At 43.1% G+C, this 21,453-nt stretch overlaps 1 protein-coding gene across 1 annotated transcript in view; it reads right to left on the bottom strand.

Moving 5' to 3' along the window:
* Nucleotides 1-21,453, bottom strand: part of LOC115188723 (E3 ubiquitin-protein ligase HECW2) — a 54,332-nt gene that overhangs the window by 6,560 nt on the left and 26,319 nt on the right. The window contains exons 20-27 of the mRNA XM_029747474.1: nucleotides 21,261-21,370; nucleotides 20,964-21,084; nucleotides 20,390-20,503; nucleotides 20,042-20,194; nucleotides 5,716-5,814; nucleotides 5,096-5,225; nucleotides 4,511-4,657; nucleotides 3,983-4,097 (exon numbers count right to left, since the gene is read on the bottom strand). Coding sequence (XP_029603334.1) covers nucleotides 3,983-4,097; nucleotides 4,511-4,657; nucleotides 5,096-5,225; nucleotides 5,716-5,814; nucleotides 20,042-20,194; nucleotides 20,390-20,503; nucleotides 20,964-21,084; nucleotides 21,261-21,370 — 989 coding nt within the window. The remainder of the gene's footprint in view (nucleotides 1-3,982; nucleotides 4,098-4,510; nucleotides 4,658-5,095; nucleotides 5,226-5,715; nucleotides 5,815-20,041; nucleotides 20,195-20,389; nucleotides 20,504-20,963; nucleotides 21,085-21,260; nucleotides 21,371-21,453) is intronic.

Below are 21,453 nucleotides of genomic sequence, written 5' to 3'. Positions count from 1 at the left end.
CTGGCCTTTCTCTCTGGTAGGCCTAGTTACTTCAGCTGTTCAACCAGACAGCTAGCTAGGGTATACTGTTATATACTGGCCTTTCTCTCTGGTAGACCTAGTTACTTCAGCTGTTCAACCAGACAGCTAGCTAGAGTATACTGTTATATACTGGCCTTTCTCTCTGGTAGGCCTAGTTACTTCAGCTGTTCAACCAGACAGCTAGCTAGAGTATACTGTTATATACTGGCCTTTCTCTCTGGTAGGCCTAGTTACTTCAGCTGTTCAACCAGACAGCTAGCTAGGGTATACTGTTATATACTGGCCTTTCTCTCTGGTAGGCCTAGTTACTTCAGCTGTTCAACCAGACAGCTAGCTAGGGTATACTGTTATATACTGGCCTTTCTCTCTGGTAGGCCTAGTTACTTCAGCTGTTCAACCAGACAGCTAGCTAGGGTATACTGTTATATACTGGCCTTTCTCTCTGGTAGGCCTAGTTACTTCAGCTGTTCAACCAGACAGCTAGCTAGGGTATACTGTTATATACTGGCCTTTCTCTCTGGTAGGCCTAGTTACTTCAGCTGTTCAACCAGACAGCTAGCTAGGGTATACTGTTATATACTGGCCTTTCTCTCTGGTAGGCCTAGTTACTTCAGCTGTTCAACCAGACAGCTAGCTAGAGTATACTGTTATATACTGGCCTTTCTCTCTGGTAGGCCTAGTTACTTCAGCTGTTCAACCAGACAGCTAGCTAGAGCATACTGGTATATACTGGCCTTTCTCTCTGGTAGGCCTAGTTACTTCAGCTGTTCAACCAGACAGCTAGCTAGAGTATACTGTTATATACTGGCCTTTCTCTCTGGTAGGCCTAGTTACTTCAGCTGTTCAACCAGACAGCTAGCTAGAGCATACTGTTATATACTGGCCTTTCTCTCTGGTAGGCCTAGTTACTTCAGCTGTTCAACCAGACAGCTAGCTAGGGTATACTGTTATATACTGGCCTTTCTCTCTGGTAGGCCTAGTTACTTCAGCTGTTCAACCAGACAGCTAGCTAGGGTATACTGTTATATACTGGCCTTTCTCTTTGGTAGACCTAGTTACTTCAGCTGTTCAACCAGACAGCTAGCTAGGGTATACTGTTATATACTGGCCTTTCTCTCTGGTAGGCCTAGTTACTTCAGCTGTTCAACCAGACAGCTAGCTAGGGTATACTGTTATATACTGGCCTTTCTCTCTGGTAGGCCTAGTTACTTCAGCTGTTCAACCAGACAGCTAGCTAGGGTATACTGTTATATACTGGCCTTTCTCTCTGGTAGGCCTAGTTACTTCAGCTGTTCAACCAGACAGCTAGCTAGGGTATACTGTTATATACTGGCCTTTCTCTCTGGTAGGCCTAGTTACTTCAGCTGTTCAACCAGACAGCTAGCTAGAGTATACTGTTATATACTGGCCTTTCTCTCTGGTAGGCCTAGTTACTTCAGCTGTTCAACCAGACAGCTAGCTAGGGTATACTGTTATATACTGGCCTTTCTCTCTGGTAGGCCTAGTTACTTCAGCTGTTCAACCAGACAGCTAGCTAGAGCATACTGTTATATACACTTATTTCTGTAACAGCTCTTCCTAATTGGAAAGGCATTTAAAAACATTTCCTTCTACATCTGAATGGAACAAGACTATCTTTACTGCTGCCTGAGACCCAGACAGCAGTTCAAAATGACATTATGAAAGGTGCAATATACAAAGTTATTGTCTTTGTCTTAAATGGCACCCTATTCCCTACATAGTGCACTACCTTTGACAAGAGCTGTGCACTATATAGGGAATAGGGTGTCATTTTGGCTCCCGGTCTCTTCCTCTCCCCCCTGTTCATACCTCCTCTGTAATCTGTGTTGCTCCTCCAGTCTACCCCCCTGTTCATACCTCCTCTGTAATCTGTGTTGCTCCTCCAGTCTCCCCCTGTTCATACCTCCTCTGTAATCTGTGTTGCTCCTCCAGTCTACCCCCCTGTTCATACCTCTGTAATCTGTGTTGCTCCTCCAGTCTCCCCCCTGTTCATACCTCCTCTGTAATCTGTGTTGCTCCTCCAGTCTCCCCCCTGTTCATACCTCCTCTGTAATCTGTGTTGCTCCTCCAGTCTCCCCCCTGTTCATACCTCCTCTGTAATCTGTGTTGCTCCTCCAGTCTCCCCCCTGTTCATACCTCCTCTGTAATCTGTGTTGCTCCTCCAGTCTACCCCCCTGTTCATACCTCCTCTGTAATCTGTGTTGCTCCTCCAGTCTGCCCCACTGTTCATACCTCCTCTAATCTGTGTTGCTCCTCCAGTCTCCCCCCTGTTCATACCTCCTCTGTAATCTGTGTTGCTCCTCCAGTCTGCCCCCCTGTTCATACCTCCTCTGTAATCTGTGTTGCTCCTCCAGTCTCCCCCCTGTTCATACCTCCTCTGTAATCTGTGTTGCTCCTCCAGTCTACCCCCCTGTTCATACCTCCTCTGTAATCTGTGTTGCTCCTCCAGTCTACCCCCTGTTCATACCTCCTCTGTAATCTGTGTTGCTCCTCCAGTCTACCCCCCTGTTCATACCTCCTCTGTAATCTGTGTTGCTCCTCCAGTCTGCCCCCCTGTTCATACCTCCTCTAATCTGTGTTGCTCCTGCAGTCTCCCCCCTGTTCATACCTCCTCTGTAATCTGTGTTGCTCCTCCAGTCTGCCCCCCTGTTCATACCTCCTCTGTAATCTGTGTTGCTCCTCCAGTCTCCCCCCTGTTCATACCTCCTCTGTAATCTGTGTTGCTCCTCCAGTCTACCCCCTGTTCATACCTCCTCTGTAATCTGTGTTGCTCCTCCAGTCTACCCCCCTGTTCATACCTCCTCTGTAATCTGTGTTGCTCCTCCAGTCTGCCCCCCTGTTCATACCTCCTCTGTAATCTGTGTTGCTCCTCCAGTCTCCCCCCTGTTCATACCTCCTCTGTAATCTGTGTTGCTCCTCCAGTCTACCCCCCTGTTCATACCTCCTCTGTAATCTGTGTTGCTCCTCCAGTCTACCCCCCTGTTCATACCTCCTCTGTAATCTGTGTTGCTCCTCCAGTCTCCCCCCTGTTCATACCTCCTCTGTAATCTGTGTTGCTCCTCCAGTCTCCCCCCTGTTCATACCTCCTCTGTAATCTGTGTTGCTCCTCCAGTCTACCCCCCTGTTCATACCTCCTCTGTAATCTGTGTTGCTCCTCCAGTCTCCCCCCTGTTCATACCTCCTCTGTAATCTGTGTTGCTCCTCCAGTCTACCCCCCTGTTCATACCTCCTCTGTAATCTGTGTTGCTCCTCCAGTCTACCCCCCTGTTCATACCTCCTCTGTAATCTGTGTTGCTCCTCCAGTCTCCCCCCTGTTCATACCTCCTCTGTAATCTGTGTTGCTCCTCCAGTCTCCCCCCTGTTCATACCTCCTCTGTAATCTGTGTTGCTCCTCCAGTCTACCCCCCTGTTCATACCTCCTCTGTAATCTGTGTTGCTCCTCCAGTCTACCCCCCTGTTCATACCTCCTCTGTAATCTGTGTTGCTCCTCCAGTCTGCCCCCCTGTTCATACCTCCTCTGTAATCTGTGTTGCTCCTCCAGTCTCCCCCCTGTTCATACCTCCTCTGTAATCTGTGTTGCTCCTCCAGTCTACCCCCCTGTTCATACCTCCTCTGTAATCTGTGTTGCTCCTCCAGTCTACCCCCCTGTTCATACCTCCTCTGTAATCTGTGTTGCTCCTCCAGTCTCCCCCCTGTTCATACCTCCTCTGTAATCTGTGTTGCTCCTCCAGTCTCCCCCCTGTTCATACCTCCTCTGTAATCTGTGTTGCTCCTCCAGTCTACCCCCCTGTTCATACCTCCTCTGTAATCTGTGTTGCTCCTCCAGTCTACCCCCCTGTTCATACCTCCTCTGTAATCTGTGTTGCTCCTCCAGTCTCCCCCCTGTTCATACCTCCTCTGTAATCTGTGTTGCTCCTCCAGTCTACCCCCCTGTTCATACCTCCTCTGTAATCGGTGTTGCTCCTCCAGTCTACCAGGTCTATCTCAGCGGTGCCAGCTATCACCAGCTCCAGCTCCCTGGCATCAAACACTGACACCAGCCTGGAATCCACCACCTGCATGACACAGCACAGGGCATCCAGGCTACAAACCATGACCACAACCTTTGTATCTCAGTTGGTAGAGGCTGGTGCTGGTAACGGTGCTGGGTTAGATTCCCAGCACCACCCATATGTAAAATGTATACACGCATGACTGGAAGTCGCTTTGGATAAAACAGTCTGTTAAATGGCATGTATTATTATTACAAACACAACAACAACAAACTCAATCCCATTATACAGTCTTCATATTACATTCAGCCACACTACAGCCTTTAGATACATCTTGCCCAATTTGAATTCAGTTGTTGTTGATGTCTGTGAGCAGGAAGTTGCCCCAGTGTGTATGATGATACTGCTGAGTCTACCTTTATCAGAATCTGTATCAGGAGATATTTGATTCAGAAAGTCCTTGTTCTAGATCGTACCTCATAGAAGCCCCGGACCAGACTCTCTGTCTGTTGAACCACTCCTCTCTCAATACGCCACTTCACCATGCGCTCAATGTACTCCTTCTTATTCTTCTCTGTCACTGGGATGTTGGCCCCGCCCGGCTTCAGCTCTCTCTCTGTGATCTACACACACACAGTACATACACATATATACACATTATATCTATCTCACACACACACATTATATCACACACACACATTATATCACACACACACACACAGTACATACACATATATACACATTATATCTATCTCACACACACACATTATATCACACACACACATTATATCACACACACACACACAGTACATACACATATATACACATTATATCTATCTCACACACACACATTATATCACACACACACATTATATCACACACACACACACACACACACACACACACACACACACACACACACACACACACACACACACACACACACACACACAGGCTTTATATCTCTCTCACACACACACACACACACAGTACATACACATAGGCTTTATATCTCACACACACACACACACACACACACACACATACACACACACACACACCTGTCCGAACACCTCCTCATTGACAGTGAAGGTGAGGTCCAACATGTCCTCGATGTCGTTGTCCTTCATCCACTGGAGACTCTGGTGGAATTCCTCATCCAGATACTCCAGATCACTCAGCTCACATAGGCTATAGAATAGTAGAGCAGAGTAGAGCAGAGTGGAGCAGAGTGGAGCAGAATGGAGCAGAATGGAGTAAAATAGAGTAGAGCAGAGCAGAGTAGAGTAGAATATAGTATAATAGAGCAGAGTGGAGCAGAGCAGAGTGGAGCAGAGTAGTGTATAACAGAGTAGAACAGAGTAGAGTAGAATGGATTTAGGCAGGAGGTCAGTTAACTCTACTAATCTACATAACCACATGTCTGGTACAGTCTTAAAACATCAGAAAAATACTCTCTAGTTATATAGTGTAAAGCCCTATATTCAACACTGGACCTAAAAGCCTGTTCCACAGCTGTGGTCCCCTGTAATCAGGGACTGATTTAGACCTGGGACACCAGGTGTGTGCAATTAACGATCATGTAGAACAGAAAAGTAGCAGGCGCTGGACCTTGTAGGGTAAGAGTTGAATACCCCTGGTGTATAGCTAGAATTAGACAGTCCAGGTGGTGGATACGTACATGCGCAGCAGGCCCTTATAGAAGGGTCTAGTGAAGAAGGCATCCAGTAGGTATTGGTGGATCAGAGCCAGGCCCAGGATACGCCCGCTGAAACGGAACCTGTACAGGGAAGGACAGAGAGAAGATACTTAGGATACCCAGGTCCTAGTATAGACAACAGATGGTATTACCCAGGTCCTAGTATACACAACATATGGTATTACCCAGGTCCTAGTATACACAACAGATGGTATTACCCAGGTCCTAGTATACACAACAGATGGTATTACCCAGGTCCTAGTATACACAACAGATGGTATTACCCAGGTCCTAGTATACACAACAGATGGTATTACCCAGGTCCTAGTATACACAACAGATGGTATTACCCAGGTCCTAGTATACACAACAGATGTTATTACCCAGGTCCTAGTATACACAACAGATGTTATTACCCAGGTCCTAGTATAGACAACAGATGGTATTACCCAGGTCCTAGTATACACAACAGATGTTATTACCCAGGTCCTAGTATACACAACAGATGTTATTACCCAGGTCCTAGTATAGACAACAGATGGTATTACCCAGGTCCTAGTATACACAACAGATGTTATTACCCAGGTCCTAGTATACACAACAGATGTTATTACCCAGGTCCTAGTATAGACAACAGATGTTATTACCCAGGTCCTAGTATACACAACAGATGCTATTACCCAGGTCCTAGTATAGACAACAGATGGTATTACCCAGGTCCTAGTATACACAACAGATGTTATTACCCAGGTCCTAGTATAGACAACAGATGGTATTACCCAGGTCCTAGTATACACAACAGATGTTATTACCCAGGTCCTAGTATACACAACAGATGTTATTACCCAGGTCCTAGTATACACAACAGATGGTATTACCCAGGTCCTAGTATACACAACAGATGTTATTACCCAGGTCCTAGTATACACAACAGATGTTATTACCCAGGTCCTAGTATAGACAACAGATGGTATTACCCAGGTCCTAGTATACACAACAGATGTTATTACCCAGGTCCTAGTATACACAACAGATGGTATTACCCAGGTCCTAGTATAGACAACAGATGGTATTACCCAGGTCCTAGTATACACAACAGATGGTATTACCCAGGTCCTAGTATAGACAACAGATGTTATTACCCAGGTCCTAGTATACACAACAGATGTTATTACCCAGGTCCTAGTATACACAACAGATGGTATTACCCAGGTCCTAGTATAGACAACAGATGTTATTACCCAGGTCCTAGTATAGACAACAGATGTTATTACCCAGGTCCTAGTATACACAACAGATGGTATTACCCAGGTCCTAGTATAGACAACAGATGGTATTACCCAGGTCCTAGTATACACAACAGATGTTATTACCCAGGTCCTAGTATACACAACAGATGTTATTACCCAGGTCCTAGTACAGACAACAGATGTTATTACCCAGGTCCTAGTATACACAACAGATGTTATTACCCAGGTCCTAGTATAGACAACAGATGGTATTACCCAGGTCCTAGTATACACAACAAATGTTATTACCCAGGTCCTAGTATACACAACAGATGGTATTACCCAGGTCCTAGTATACACAACATATGGTATTACCCAGGTCCTAGTATACACAACATATGGTATTACCCAGGTCCTAGTATACACAACAGATGGTATTACCCAGGTCCTAGTATACACAACATATGGTATTACCCAGGTCCTAGTATACACAACAGATGGTATTACCCAGGTCCTAGTATACACAACAGATGGTATTACCCAGGTCCTAGTATAGACAACAGATGGTATTACCCAGGTCCTAGTATAGACAACAGATGTTATTACCAAGGTCCTAGTATACACAACAGATGTTATTACCCAGGTCCTAGTATACACAAAAGATGGTATTACCCAGGTCCTAGCATAGACAACAGATGGTATTACCCAGGTCCTAGTATACACAACAGATGGTATTACCCAGGTCCTAGTATACACAACAGATGGTATTACCCAGGTCCTAGTATACACAACAGATGGTATTACCCAGGTCCTAGTATACACAACAGATGTTATTACCCAGGTCCTAGTATACACAACAGATGTTATTACCCAGGTCCTAGTATAGACAACAGATGGTATTACCCAGGTCCTAGTATACACAACAGATGTTATTACCCAGGTCCTAGTATACACAACAGATGGTATTACCCAGGTCCTAGTATACACAACATATGGTATTACCCAGGTCCTAGTATACACAACAGATGGTATTACCCAGGTCCTAGTATACACAACAGATGGTATTACCCAGGTCCTAGTATACACAACAGATGGTATTACCCAGGTCCTAGTATACACAACAGATGGTATTACCCAGGTCCTAGTATACACAACAGATGGTATTACCCAGGTCCTAGTATACACAACAGATGTTATTACCCAGGTCCTAGTATACACAACAGATGTTATTACCCAGGTCCTAGTATAGACAACAGATGGTATTACCCAGGTCCTAGTATACACAACAGATGTTATTACCCAGGTCCTAGTATACACAACAGATGTTATTACCCAGGTCCTAGTATAGACAACAGATGGTATTACCCAGGTCCTAGTATACACAACAGATGTTATTACCCAGGTCCTAGTATACACAACAGATGTTATTACCCAGGTCCTAGTATAGACAACAGATGTTATTACCCAGGTCCTAGTATACACAACAGATGCTATTACCCAGGTCCTAGTATAGACAACAGATGGTATTACCCAGGTCCTAGTATACACAACAGATGTTATTACCCAGGTCCTAGTATAGACAACAGATGGTATTACCCAGGTCCTAGTATACACAACAGATGTTATTACCCAGGTCCTAGTATACACAACAGATGTTATTACCCAGGTCCTAGTATACACAACAGATGGTATTACCCAGGTCCTAGTATACACAACAGATGTTATTACCCAGGTCCTAGTATACACAACAGATGTTATTACCCAGGTCCTAGTATAGACAACAGATGGTATTACCCAGGTCCTAGTATACACAACAGATGTTATTACCCAGGTCCTAGTATACACAACAGATGGTATTACCCAGGTCCTAGTATTGACAACAGATGGTATTACCCAGGTCCTAGTATACACAACAGATGGTATTACCCAGGTCCTAGTATAGACAACAGATGTTATTACCCAGGTCCTAGTATACACAACAGATGTTATTACCCAGGTCCTAGTATACACAACAGATGGTATTACCCAGGTCCTAGTATAGACAACAGATGTTATTACCCAGGTCCTAGTATAGACAACAGATGTTATTACCCAGGTCCTAGTATACACAACAGATGGTATTACCCAGGTCCTAGTATAGACAACAGATGGTATTACCCAGGTCCTAGTATACACAACAGATGTTATTACCCAGGTCCTAGTATACACAACAGATGTTATTACCCAGGTCCTAGTACAGACAACAGATGTTATTACCCAGGTCCTAGTATACACAACAGATGTTATTACCCAGGTCCTAGTATAGACAACAGATGGTATTACCCAGGTCCTAGTATACACAACAAATGTTATTACCCAGGTCCTAGTATACACAACAGATAGTATTACCCAGGTCCTAGTATACACAACATATGGTATTACCCAGGTCCTAGTATACACAACATATGGTATTACCCAGGTCCTAGTATACACAACAGATGGTATTACCCAGGTCCTAGTATACACAACATATGGTATTACCCAGGTCCTAGTATACACAACAGATGGTATTACCCAGGTCCTAGTATAGACAACAGATGGTATTACCCAGGTCCTAGTATAGACAACAGATGTTATTACCAAGGTCCTAGTATACACAACAGATGTTATTACCCAGGTCCTAGTATACACAAAAGATGGTATTACCCAGGTCCTAGCATAGACAACAGATGGTATTACCCAGGTCCTAGTATAGACAACAGATGTTATTACCCAGGTCCTAGTATAGACAACAGATGTTATTACCCAGGTCCTAGTATACACAACAGATGTTATTACCCAGGTCCTAGTATAGACAACAGATGGTATTACCCAGGTCCTAGTATAGACAACAGATGTTATTACCCAGGTCCTAGTATAGACAACAGATGTTATTACCCAGGTCCTAGTATACACAACAGATGTTATTACCCAGGTCCTAGTATACACAACAGATGGTATTACCCAGGTCCTAGTATTGACAACAGATGGTATTACCCAGGTCCTAGTATACACAACAGATGGTATTACACAGGTCCTAGTATAGACAACAGATGTTATTACCCAGGTCCTAGTATAGACAACAGATGGTATTACCCAGGTCCTAGTATAGACAACAGATGTTATTACCCAGGTCCTAGTATAGACAACAGATGTTATTACCCAGGTCCTAGTATAGACAACAGATGGTATTACCCAGGTCCTAGTATAGACAACAGATGTTATTACCCAGGTCCTAGTATAGACAACAGATGTTATTACCCAGGTCCTAGTATACACAACAGATGTTATTACCCAGGTCCTAGTATACACAACAGATGGTATTACCCAGGTCCTAGTATTGACAACAGATGGTATTACCCAGGTCCTAGTATACACAACAGATGGTATTACACAGGTCCTAGTATAGACAACAGATGTTATTACCCAGGTCCTAGTATAGACAACAGATGGTATTACCCAGGTCCTAGTATAGACAACAGATGTTATTACCCATGTCCTAGTATACACAACAGATGTTATTACCCAGGTCCTAGTATAGACAACAGATGGTATTACCCAGGTCCTAGTATAGACAACAGATGTTATTACCCAGGTCCTAGTATAGACAACAGATGTTATTACCCAGGTCCTAGTATACACAACAGATGTTATTACCCAGGTCCTAGTATACACAACAGATGGTATTACCCAGGTCCTAGTATAGACAACAGATGGTATTACCCAGGTCCTAGTATACACAACAGATGTTATTACCCAGGTCCTAGTATAGACAACAGATGTTATTACCCAGGTCCTAGTATAGACAACAGATGGTATTACCCAGGTCCTAGTATAGACAACAGATGTTATTACCCAGGTCCTAGTATACACAACATATGTTATTACCCAGGTCCTAGTATAGACAACAGATGGTATTACCCAGGTCCTAGTATAGACAAAAGATGTTATTACCCAGGTCCTAGTATAGACAACAGATGTTATTACCCAGGTCCTAGTATAGACAACAGATGTTATTACCCAGGTCCTAGTATACACAACATATGTTATTACCCAGGTCCTAGTATAGACAACAGATGGTATTACCCAGGTCCTAGTATAGACAACAGATGGTATTACCCAGGTCCTAGTATACACAACAGATGGTGTTACCCAGGTCCTAGTATAGACAACAGATGGTGTTACCCAGGTCCTAGTATAGACAACAGATGGTATTACCCAGGTCCTAGTATAGACAACAGATGTTATTACCCAGGTCCTAGTATAGACAACAGATGGTATTACCCAGGTCCTAGTATACACAACAGATGTTATTAACCAGGTCCTAGTATACACAACAGATGGTATTACCCAGGTCCTAGTATGCACAACAGATGGTATTACCCAGGTCCTAGTATAGACAACAGATGGTATTACCCAGGTCCTAGTATAGACAACAGATGTTATTACCCAGGTCCTAGTATACACAACAGATGGTATTATCCAGGTCCTAGTATACACAACAGATGGTATTACCCAGGTCCTAGTATAGACAACAGATGTTATTACCCAGGTCCAAGTATACACAACATATGGTATTACCCAGGTCCTAGTATACACAACAGATGGTATTACCCAGGTCCTAGTATACACAACAGATGGTATTACCCAGGTCCTAGTATACACAACAGATGGTATTACCCAGGTCCTAGTATACACAACAGATGGTATTACCCAGGTCCTAGTATACACAACAGATGGTATTACCCAGGTCCTAGTATACACAACAGATGTTATTACCCAGGTCCTAGTATACACAACAGATGGTATTACCCAGATCCTAGTATACACAACAGATGGTATTACCCAGGTCCTAGTATACACAACATATGTTATTACCCAGGTCCTAGTATAGACAACAGATGTTATTACCCAGGTCCTAGTATAGACAACAGATGTTATTACCCAGGTCCTAGTATAGACAACAGATGTTATTACCCAGGTCCTAGTATACACAACATATGTTATTACCCAGGTCCTAGTATAGACAACAGATGGTATTACCCAGGTCCTAGTATAGACACCAGATGGTATTACCCAGGTCCTAGTATAGACAACAGATGGTATTACCCAGGTCCTAGTATACACAACAGATGGTATTACCCAGGTCCTAGTATACACAACAGATGGTATTACCCAGGTCCTAGTATACACAACAGATGGTATTACCCAGGTCCTAGTATAGACAACAGATGGTATTACCCAGGTCCTAGTATACACAACAGATGGTATTACCCAGGTCCTAGTATACACAACATATGTTATTACCCACGTCCTAGTATAGACAACAGATGGTATTACCCAGGTCCTAGTATAGACAACAGATGGTATTACCCAGGTCCTAGTATACACAACAGATGGTATTACCCAGGTCCTAGTATACACAACAGATGGTATTACCCAGGTCCTAGTATAGACAACAGATGGTATTACCCAGGTCCTAGTATAGACAACAGATGGTATTACCCAGGTCCTAGTATAGACAACAGATGGTATTACCCAGGTCCTAGTATAGACAACAGATGGTATTACCCAGGTCCTAGTATAGACAACAGATGGTATTACCCAGGTCCTAGTATACACAACAGATGGTATTACCCAGGTCCTAGTATACACAACAGATGGTATTACCCAGGTCCTAGTATACACAACAGATGGTATTACACAGGTCCTAGTATACACAACAGATGTTATTACCCAGGTCCTAGTATACACAACAGATGGTATTACCCAGGTCCTAGTATACACAACAGATGGTATTACCCAGGTCCTAGTATAGACAACAGATGGTATTACCCAGGTCCTAGTATACACAACAGATGGTATTACCCAGGTCCTAGTATACACAACAGATGGTATTACCCAGGTCCTAGTATACACAACAGATGGTATTACCCAGGTCCTAGTATAGACAACAGATGTTATTACCCAGGTCCTAGTATACACAACAGATGTTATTACCCAGGTCCTAGTATACACAACAGATGTTATTACCCAGGTCCTAGTATACACAACAGATGTTATTACCCAGGTCCTAGTATACACAACAGATGTTATTACCCAGGTCCTAGTATAGACAACAGATGTTATTACCCAGGTCCTAGTATACACAACAGATGGTATTACCCAGGTCCTAGTATAGACAACAGATGTTATTACCCAGGTCCTAGTATACACAACAGATGTTATTACCCAGGTCCTAGTATAGACAACAGATGTTATTACCCAGGTCCTAGTATACACAACAGATGTTATTACCCAGGTCCTAGTATACACAACAGATGGTATTACCCAGGTCCTAGTATACACAACAGATGGTATTACCCAGGTCCTAGTATAGACAACAGATGGTATTACCCAGGTCCTAGTATACACAACAGATGGTATTACCCAGGTCCTAGTATACACAACAGATGGTATTACCCAGGTCCTAGTATACACAACAGATGTTATTACCCAGGTACTAGTATACACAACAGATGTTATTACCCAGGTCCTAGTATACACAACAGATGTTATTACCCAGGTCCTAGTATAGACAACAGATGTTATTACCCAGGTCCTAGTATAGACAACAGATGGTATTACCCAGGTCCTAGTATACACAACAGATGTTATTACCCAGGTCCTAGTATAGACAACAGATGTTATTACCCAGGTCCTAGTATACACAACAGATGGTATTACCCAGGTCCTAGTATACACAACAGATGGTATTACCCAGGTCCTAGTATACACAACAGATGGTATTACCCAGGTCCTAGTATAGACAACAGATGGTATTACCCAGGTCCTAGTATACACAACAGATGGTATTACCCAGGTCCTAGTATACACAACAGATGTTATTACCCAGGTCCTAGTATACACAACAGATGTTATTACCCAGGTCCTAGTATACACAACAGATGTTATTACCCAGGTCCTAGTATACACAACAGATGGTATTACCCAGGTCCTAGTATAGACAACAGATGGTATTACCCAGGTCCTAGTATACACAACAGATGTTATTACCCAGGTCCTAGTATACACAACAGATGTTATTACCCAGGTCCTAGTATACACAACAGATGTTATTACCCAGGTCCTAGTATAGACAACAGATGTTATTACCCAGGTCCTAGTATACACAACAGATGTTATTACCCAGGTCCTAGTATACACAACAGATGGTATTACCCAGGTCCTAGTATACACAACAGATGGTATTACCCAGGTCCTAGTATACACAACAGATGTTATTACCCAGGTCCTAGTATAGACAACAGATGTTATTACCCAGGTCCTAGTATAAACAACAGATGTTATTACCCAGGTCCAAGTATACACAACATATGTTATTACCCAGGTCCTAGTATACACAACAGATGTTATTACCCAGGTCCTAGTATACACAACAGATGGTATTACCCAGGTCCTAGTATACACAACAGATGGTATTACCCAGGTCCTAGTATAGACAACAGATGTTATTACCCAGGTCCTAGTATAGACAACAGATGGTATTACCCAGGTCCTAGTATACACAACAGATGTTATTACCCAGGTCCTAGTATAGACAACAGATGTTATTACCCAGGTCCTAGTATAGACAACAGATGTTTCTACCCAGGTCCTAGTATACACAACAGATGTTATTACCCAGGTCCTAGTATACACAACATATGTTATTACCCAGGTCCTAGTATACACAACATATGTTATTACCCAGGTCCTAGTATAGACAACATATGTTATTACCCAGGTCCTAGTATAGACAACAGATGGTATTACCCAGGTCCTAGTATAGACAACAGATGTTATTACCCAGGTCCTAGTATAGACAACAGATGGTATTACCCAGGTCCTAGTATAGACAACAGATGGTATTACCCAGGTCCTAGTATAAACAACAGATGTTATTACCCAGGTCCTAGTATAGACAACATATGTTATTACCCAGGTCCTAGTATAGACAACAGATGGTATTACCCAGGTCCTAGTATAGACAGATGTTATTACCCAGGTCCTAGTATAGACAACAGATGTTATTACCCAGGTCCTAGTATAGACAACAGATGGTATTACCCAGGTCCTAGTATAGACAACAGATGTTATTACCCAGGTCCTAGTATACACAACAGATGTTATTACCCAGGTCCTAGTATAGACAACAGATGGTATTACCCAGGTCCTAGTATACACAACAGATGTTATTACCCAGGTCCTAGTATACACAACAGATGTTATACCCAGGTCCTAGTATAGACAACAGATGGTATTACCCAGGTCCTAGTATACACAACAGATGGTATTACCCAGGTCCTAGTATACACAACAGATGGTATTACCCAGGTCCTAGTATAGACAACAGATGGTATTACCCAGGTCCTAGTATAACACAACAGATGGTATTACCCAGGTCCTAGTATACACAACAGATGGTATTACCCAGGTCCTAGTATACACAACAGATGGTATTACCCAGGTCCTAGTATAGACAACAGATGGTATTACCCAGGTCCTAGTATACACAACAGATGGTATTACCCAGGTCCTAGTATACACAACAGATGGTATTACCCAGGTCCTAGTATACACAACAGATGGTATTACCCAGGTCCTAGTATAGACAACAGATGTTATTACCCAGGTCCTAGTATAGACAACAGATGTTATTACCCAGGTCCTAGTATACACAACAGATGTTATTACCCAGGTCCTAGTATACACAACAGATGTTATTACCCAGGTCCTAGTATACACAACAGATGTTATTACCCAGGTCCTAGTATACACAACAGATGTTATTACCCAGGTCCTAGTATAGACAACAGATGTTATTACCCAGGTCCTAGTATACACAACAGATGGTATTAACCAGGTCCTAGTATAGACAACAGATGTTATTTCCCAGGTCCTAGTATACACAACAGATGTTATTACCCATGTCCTAGTATAGACAACAGATGTTATTACCCAGGTCCTAGTATACACAACAGATGGTATTACCCAGGTCCTAGTATACACAACAGATGTTATTACCCAGGTCCTAGTATACACAACAGATGGTATTACCCAGGTCCTAGTATACACAACAGATGGTATTACCCAGGTCCTAGTATACACAACAGATGGTATTACCCGGTCCTAGTATACACAACAGATGGTATTACCCAGGTCCTAGTATACACAACAGATGTTATTACCCAGGTCCTAGTATACACAACAGATGTTATTACCCAGGTCCTAGTATACACAACAGATGTTATTACCCAGGTCCTAGTATACACAACAGATGTTATTACCCAGGTCCTAGTATACACAACAGATGGTATTACCCAGGTCCTAGTATAGACAACAGATGGTATTACCCAGGTCCTAGTATACACAACAGATGGTATTACCCAGGTCCTAGTATACACAACAGATGGTATTACCCAGGTCCTAGTATACACAACAGATGTTATTACCCAGGTCCTAGTATACACAACAGATGTTATTACCCAGGTCCTAGTATACACAACAGATGTTATTACCCAGGTCCTAGTATACACAACAGATGGTATTACCCAGGTCCTAGTATAGACAACAGATGGTATTACCCAGGTCCTAGTATACACAACAGATGTTATTACCCAGGTCCTAGTATACACAACAGATGTTATTACCCAGGTCCTAGTATACACAACAGATGTTATTACCCAGGTCCTAGTATAGACAACAGATGTTATTACCCAGGTCCTAGTATACACAACAGATGTTATTACCCAGGTCCTAGTATACACAACAGATGTTATTACCCAGGTCCTAGTATACACAACAGATGGTATTACCCAGGTCCTAGTATACACAACAGATGGTATTACCCAGGTCCTAGTATAGACAACAGATGTTATTACCCAGGTCCTAGTATAAACAACAGATGTTATTACCCAGGTCCTAGTATACACAACATATGTTATTACCCAGGTCCTAGTATAGACAACAGATGGTATTACCCAGGTCCTAGTATAGACAACAGATGGTATTACCCAGGTCCTAGTATAAACAACAGATGTTATTACCCAGGTCCTAGTATAGACAACATATGTTATTACCCAGGTCCTAGTATAGACAACAGATGGTATTACCCAGGTCCTAGTATAGACAGATGTTATTACCCAGGTCCTAGTATAGACAACAGATGTTATTACCCAGGTCCTAGTATAGACAACAGATGGTATTACCCAGGTCCTAGTATAGACAACAGATGGTATTACCCAGGTCCTAGTATACACAACAGATGTTATTACCCAGGTCCTAGTATAGACAACAGATGGTATTACCCAGGTCCTAGTATACACAACAGATGTTATTACCCAGGTCCTAGTATACACAACAGATGTTATTACCCAGGTCCTAGTATAGACAACAGATGGTATTACCCAGGTCCTAGTATACACAACAGATGGTATTACCCAGGTCCTAGTATAGACAACAGATGGTATTACCCAGGTCCTAGTATACACAACAGATGTTATTACCCAGGTCCTAGTATACACAACAGATGGTATTACCCAGGTCCTAGTATACACAACAGATGGTGTTACCCAGGTCCTAGTATGCACAACAGATGGTATTACCCAGGTCCTAGTATAGACAACAGATGGTATTACCCAGGTCCTAGTATACACAACAGATGTTATTACCCAGGTCCTAGTATAGACAACAGATGGTATTACCCAGGTCCTAGTATACACAACAGATGTTATTACCCAGGTCCTAGTATACACAACAGATGTTATTACCCAGGTCCTAGTATACACAACAGATGGTATTACCCAGGTCCTAGTATAGACAACAGATGGTATTACCCAGGTCCTAGTATACACAACAGATGGTGTTACCCAGGTCCTAGTATAGACAACAGATGGTATTACCCAGGTCCTAGTATAGACAACAGATGGTATTACCCAGGTCCTAGTATAGACAACAGATGGTATTACCCAGGTCCTAGTATAGACAACAGATGTTATTACCCAGGTCCTAGTATACACAACAGATGGTATTACCCAGGTCCTAGTATAGACAACAGATGGTATTACCCAGGTCCTAGTATACACAACAGATGTTATTACCCAGGTCCTAGTATACACAACAGATGTTATTACCCAGGTCCTAGTATAGACAACAGATGGTATTACCCAGGTCCTAGTATACACAACAGATGGTATTACCCAGGTCCTAGTATAGACAACAGATGGTATTACCCAGGTCCTAGTATACACAACAGATGTTATTACCCAGGTCCTAGTATACACAACAGATGGTATTACCCAGGTCCTAGTATACACAACAGATGGTGTTACCCAGGTCCTAGTATACACAACAGATGTTATTACCCAGGTCCTAGTATAGACAACAGATGGTATTACCCAGGTCCTAGTATACACAACAGATGTTATTACCCAGGTCCTAGTATACACAACAGATGTTATTACCCAGGTCCTAGTATAACCAACAGATGGTATTTACCCAGGTCCTAGTATAGACAACAGATGGTATTACCCAGGTCCTAGTATACACAACAGATGGTGTTTACCCAGGTCCTAGTATAGGACAACAGATGGTATTACCCAGGTCCTAGTATAGACAACAGATGGTATTACCCAGGTCCTAGTATAGACAACAGATGGTATTACCCAGGTCCTAGTATAGACAACAGATGTTATTACCCAGGTCCTAGTATACACAACAGATGGTATTACCCAGGTCCTAGTATAGACAACAGATGGTATTACCCAGGTCCTAGTATAGACAACAGATGGTATTACCCAGGTCCTAGTATACACAACAGATGTTATTACCCAGGTCCTAGTATAGACAACAGATGTTATTACCCAGGTCCTAGTATACACAACAGATGTTATTACCCAGGTCCTAGTATACACAACATATGTTATTACCCAGGTCCTAGTATACACAACAGATGTTATTACCCAGGTCCTAGTATACACAACAGATGGTATTACCCAGGTCCTAGTATACACAACATATGTTATTACCCAGGTCCTAGTATACACAACATATGTTATTACCCAGGTCCTAGTATACACAACAGATGTTATTACCCAGGTCCTAGTATACACAACAGATGGTATTACCCAGGTCCTAGTATAGACAACATATGTTATTACCCAGGTCCTAGTATACACAACATATGTTATTACCCAGGTCCTAGTATACACAACAGATGGTATTACCCAGGTCCTAGTATACACAACAGATGTTATTACCCAGGTCCTAGTATACACAACAGATGGTATTACCCAGGTCCTAGTATAGACAACAGATGTTATTACCCAGGTCCTAGTATAGACAGCCCAGATGGTATTACCCAGGTCTAGTATAGACAAACAGATGGGTATACCCAGTGTCCTAGTATAGACACAAGATGTTTATATACCCCAGGTCCTAGTATAGCACAACAGATGGTATTACCCATGGTCCCTAGTCATAGACAACAGATGGTCATTACCCAGGTCCTAGTATAGTAACACAGATGGATTACCCAGGTTCCTAGTATACACAACAGATGGTATTACCCAGGTCCTAGTATACACAACAGATGGTATTACCCAGGTCCTAGTATACACAACAGATGGTATTACCCAGGTCCTAGTATACACAACAGATGGTATTACCCAGGTCCTAGTATACACAACAGATGGTATTACCCAGGTCCTAGTATAGACAACAGATGTTTTGGCTCGTCCTTTAAGTCCATGTCGATTCATCTTATCACCAGGGTTGGGCTCCATTCAAATTGAAGTCACTCAATTCAGGAAATTAATTAGTTAAAATTCTAAAATGGAAAAACTTTTGAGACAAAAAGCTTCTTGAAAGTAATTAAAATAGATTAAATGTTTTCAATTATTGAATAGGAATTTCAGTTTGCTTCCAGAATTGACTGACTTCAATTTGAATTGACCCCAACCCTGCTTATCAGCCAACAGACCACTCTGACCCCAAACCGGCCCAGTCTTCAGTCCACTCACCACTCGTGATGGTTGTCTACGAAGGCAGACATGGGGCTGATCTGAACGGTGTAGGTGTCGTTAGCGGAGTACTCAAACAGGCCGTAGTAGGGGTTGAACAGCTCTCTAGACACCAGGAAGAAAAACTCTCTGGACGGGCCGCTGTAGTCCAAGCTGCAACACATACAGGAAGACACACTATCACACAGGAACACAAAGGAACGGCGTAGATAGAAATATAACGTCATAGAGCAGACAAAGTGCATTTCTAACTGAAATATTCCTCAAATGTTTCATTCTATTCAAGCCAGTATCATTTCTCCCCCCAGCTTCTGGAAGAGTAGAGGACAGGCAGTCTGTCTGACTCACCCCTCCTCTCCCAGGAAGCTGACATAGAGCTTGCTCCTCTGCAGGTCTTTACGGGAGTAACACATGACCTGGTTGAAGGCATCCTCCAGGAGATGGTCCCTACGGATGATCAACCTGGGGGTTGGGGGAGGAAGAGACACACACAGGGGGGAACTGGTAAGGGCAGGAGGGCGTGGATAGAGGGTATGTGGGTGGACCACAGAACTAGAATCAGATTCTATTTATTTGGCTGGAACACCAAAGCATTTAGCTAGATCAATAACGTATTCATTCTTTCATTTTACAGTATTCACACATGAATATTCAAATATGTTACACTATTATATTGATGACAAGCACCCTCCCCACTACATACTTTAACTTCCCTGGGCCCTGGCCGTAACCTTTGGTCTCCAGTTTGTGGTAGAAGCACCCTCCCCACTACATACTTTAACTTCCCTGGGCCCTGGCCGTAACCTTTGGTCTCCAGTTTGTGGTAGAAGCACCCTCCCCACTACATACTTTAACTTCCCTGGGCCCTGGCCGTAACCTTTGGTCTCCAGTTTGTGGTAGAAGCACCCTCCCCACTACATACTTTAACTTCCCTGGACCCTGGCCGTAACCTTTGGTCTCCAGTTTGCGGTAGAAGTTTCGCAGTTTGGCTTCGAAGTCTCGCTTGTAGGGGGCAGGGGCACGGGCATTAGCTCGCTGTGTTCCTGTGGGAATAACATTTGACAGAGACCGAGGGATGAGTGTGTGCTCCCTACAAACACCGAGAGAGGAGAGAGGAGAGAGAGAAAGAGAAAAAACAAGCGAGAGAGAAATAGCGAAAGAGAGAATGGGAGAGAAAGACAGAATGGTAACAGAGAGGGGTATAGAGAAGCCTTCTCACCAGGTGAGTTCTGTGGGGAGGACACGGGGGAGCTTCGTGGGGACTGGCAGTAGCTGGGGTGCAGTAAGGCGTGAGGCGGAACATATGACATCACTTCCTCCTCAAACAGGCTGCCAGAGAGAACCAAGAGAGAGGAGACAATGTCACTGAGAGCTACAGAGATGCAAAGTAACAGAACTGGGTTTGAAGTAAA

Source organism: Salmo trutta, unplaced genomic scaffold (genome assembly GCF_901001165.1).
Source record: "Salmo trutta unplaced genomic scaffold, fSalTru1.1, whole genome shotgun sequence".
Lineage (NCBI taxonomy): Eukaryota > Metazoa > Chordata > Actinopteri > Salmoniformes > Salmonidae > Salmo > Salmo trutta.
Note: the sequence above shows the minus strand (reverse complement) of the source record. Positions and strands in the feature narration are given on the sequence as shown.